At 34.7% G+C, this 3,673-nt stretch overlaps 1 protein-coding gene across 1 annotated transcript in view; it reads left to right on the forward strand.

Moving 5' to 3' along the window:
- Positions 1-3,403, forward strand: part of LOC117123900 (Krueppel-like factor 5) — an 8,082-nt gene extending 4,679 nt beyond the window's left edge. The window contains exons 2-3 of the mRNA XM_033269968.1: positions 31-781; positions 2,648-3,403. Of these exons, the coding sequence (XP_033125859.1) occupies positions 31-781; positions 2,648-2,904 (1,008 nt within the window). The 3' untranslated portion in view covers positions 2,905-3,403. The remainder of the gene's footprint in view (positions 1-30; positions 782-2,647) is intronic.
- Positions 3,404-3,673: the final 270 nt, after the last annotated feature.

Raw genomic sequence — 3,673 nt, forward strand, 5'->3', positions numbered from 1 at the left:
TCTAAACGAAATCTGCTATTTATTTTTCAGACAATATTCGAATTTGACAAATACCTTCCTAAGGAAGCACAGTCTTGTACCTCGGATAGCATCCAGATGACGCCACCAATGAAAGAGAACAGACGTCAGAGTGCGTCAGTTATCGATGAGTTATTTTACGACGATAGGTTAACGCTGGATATTCTTAGCAACTTTAATATTCTTCTGAAAGAAGAAGCAATGGACATGAAATCTTCATGTAGCTATGGAAATGCATGCTCGTATTCGCAACAAACGAACTCCAATATGTCTTGTCAAAACAACAAGACCAATTTAAACCGAATTCCAAATGGAATCCAGATTAAACAGGAACCATTAGAGAACTTTCCACCACAGTGCAATATGCCTTCATCATTACCTAGTTTCTCTACCATGCTCTCCATTCCACGGATTGCTTCCGTTACATCAAGCCACAATGTAAAAGAGGAGTCTTCGAATATTCATGTTCAAAATCACAATTCTCACTTCCAGACGCCTAACGCGTACCTAGTGTCTCCGAATTACGTGAGCAATAACTCGGCGACTTCTATGTTTTTCATGCCTCCAACCCCACCTAGCTCTCTTCCGGGTTCACCAGAGGAATGTATGTCAGAGAACCCGTTAAGACCCCCGCCCCCTCCATACCCAATTGCTGTAGCTAACAAGATGTCAACGCATAGTACACACGGTTGCCACACCAAGTACAACCGCCGAAACAATCCTGATTTGGAGAAGAGGCGAGTCCATTTCTGTTGCTATGCAGGTAAGAAATACTTAATTCAGTTAGTAGGTATATATATAGTATATAGTAAGTATTTTCTTGTGCCATTTTCTTCTTGAGTTGGTAAGCCAACAATTCATAGAGCCTCTTTTTCATTAGTTTTGCTGAAAAAGTTACTCTCTCAATATGGTATTGTAAGAGCATCAGTTGTAGACTGGCAGTATCGATTCTGTGATATACCAACATGTTTCTATGGTCTAGTGGCATGGCACCCACACTGACAGCAAGCAGTTACAGGTTCAATTCTTGCTTGAAACTTTTTCATACAACTTATAAGGAGCATTATGGTCACCAAAAGTCTTGATCCAAATGCTGAATTATGAACAAATAATAAAATTCTTATATCTGCTGTTCATCAATTTAGTGATTTTCACAGTAAAATGTAATTCAATCAGTTGAAATTAAAAGTGGAAATTGTTAACTTCATCAAGAAAGTATAATACATACTCCAAGTATTGAAATACACGTCATCGTGTATTTCAATACTTGGAGTATGTATCATACTTTCTTATCTGAGATTAATCAGTGGACCTTTCGGTTTTAACTTCATCTGTGTTTGTAAATGAGCTAATTTTCAATGTTCTACTTTTTCAAATTTTCAATGGTTTTATTTTATAACACTGACAATAATATATATTTTTATAATAAAAAATGTATTAAAATAATTGATTTATTGGCTAAATCATAAATAGAAATCATATAACATTTTCTTTTTTCGAAATTCATTTTCTGCATCAATGTCACTTTTTTCCCCTGTTATGTTTTAAAAATGTTGTGCTTCTTATTTGTTTCTCTGTGGAGAAAAAAAAAATGTTTTTATCGCCATGGTAATTGCAAGTAAGCACAAACTAAAGTGGTCTCATGCAGTCTCATGCTCTATGTTATATGTTAAGTAGATAACATGGATGAAGCACAGTGGCATCACTGAGATAAGCACCCAACAGGTGACAATGAATGAAACTTTTCTTCCCTTGTCAACATCTGGTTTTCATTCCAAATGTTAACTACTTAAAATCACTATGCATCAATCAAGGACGTTGTCGCCATAGTTACCTATATATGTAACCACAAGCAGTTTCTTGGGTTGACACAATCTGCTGGTTATCAAGTTCACTAACCTCTTGTTGCTACTAAATTTTTCATTTGAAAAATGAAACCACAGAAGACAGGTTTTTTAAAAAACATACTAAAACATCATATGAATCATGTACTGTTGAAACTTTTTCGTACTGTACCCTGATTCATTAAACTATTTTGGATCAGGACCTACTTCTCACTGACCTATTTATTGGTGACTTAACCCATTAAAATTAATTTATTTTATAATATTTCATATCATGATTATTCACATTCCAGTAACATTTTGAATGTTTGAAATGAATAAGGAGAAATGGAGGAAGGGCAGCACTGCGCCAGTGATAAAAAAAACCCCAAAAAACATACTTCTGTTTAGTTTATGAATGCTACCACTTTTATTACCAATAAGTTCAAACAAAAAATATAATACTAATAAACCATATAAAAATAACACAACCTATATAATATATACACAGGACATAATGAAATTCATATTGCACAATTCTCTTTATTGTCGTCATAATTTTGGCAACTCTGTCAGTTCAAACCTAGGAAAGTTCAAACCTAGGAAATATTCTTTGTGCTAAAATTTGGACCTTTAAATCTGTCTGCAATTTTTGCAAATTTGTTTGTTTCTTTTAAAGTATCCTCATGCAAATAAAATATTTGACAATGTCATCATTGTGGAATTAAGAAATTCTAAATAATTGAAAACATTTCAATATTCTACAAAACACAACGTAAACCATTTTGATTACTTTTCTTTTTAAGGTTGCACCAAAGTGTACACCAAAAGCTCGCATCTCAAAGCCCATCAAAGAATACACACGGGCGAAAAACCGTACCTATGCACGTGGCCGCAGTGTCAATGGAGATTTGCCCGCTCAGATGAACTAACTCGTCACTATCGCAAACACACCGGTGCCAAGCCGTTCAAATGCAAGGTATGCGAACGTTGTTTCTCCCGGTCCGACCATCTCTCACTGCACATGAAAAGACACCAGGAAAAAGCACAGCATCGGCGATGAACCCGCATCAAGAGTTTTCTATAGACAATTGGAAGAGACAAAGTAAAGATGTAATTTTGTAGAACATTTACCTGTCGATCTTCCATACGATGGATATGTTGCGTAGCGGAGAACATGTATATTTGTATAATTAACCGACAGGAGTCTGTATATATTTTTAGAAATTATAGTCACTGCAGATACTTTCGAAGGTGACAGAGCTTCAAATTCCTGATAGATATGTTTTGGTTTTTAGACTTGAAATTCTTATGTTGCATTTTACATGATGGATTTTAATCTATTAAATTATTAAGGTCTTAAATCATTAAAAAAAAAAAAATTTTAATGGTTTAACCAATTTAGTTCAACAAACTCTATGTCACAGATATAGGCCAATTGCGACAATGTATAGAAGTTTCGGTGACGTTGCTTCAAAAGGTATAAGAGCTTTCTTCCGGGGTCATTACAACCTTTATGTCTTTAATCCGTGAAAGGAAGCTATTTGCCTGCATTTCCATATTGTATGCGTGCCTATATATGGTCATGATGTGATGTCATCATGACCATATTTAGGCATGTCACATGTTTTTGTCAAATAAAGTGTATCAGTCTGGACAGAGTAAGGAGAAACACAGAAAAATATTTCTTCACTTTTTGAATAGTTACAGACATATAATGGCCTTGGACCCTAAAATTAAGTAAGTCACTCTGAACCAAGACTGCATCAAGCTACCAAGGTTCCTTCTCAAATTTAAATAAAACATTTTGTTTAATAAAGTCCTAAAAATAT

This window comes from Anneissia japonica, unplaced genomic scaffold (assembly GCF_011630105.1).
Source record: "Anneissia japonica isolate Jap-2015-1 unplaced genomic scaffold, ASM1163010v1 scaffold169_len739621_cov184, whole genome shotgun sequence".
NCBI classification, from domain to species: Eukaryota; Metazoa; Echinodermata; class Crinoidea; order Comatulida; family Comatulidae; genus Anneissia; species Anneissia japonica.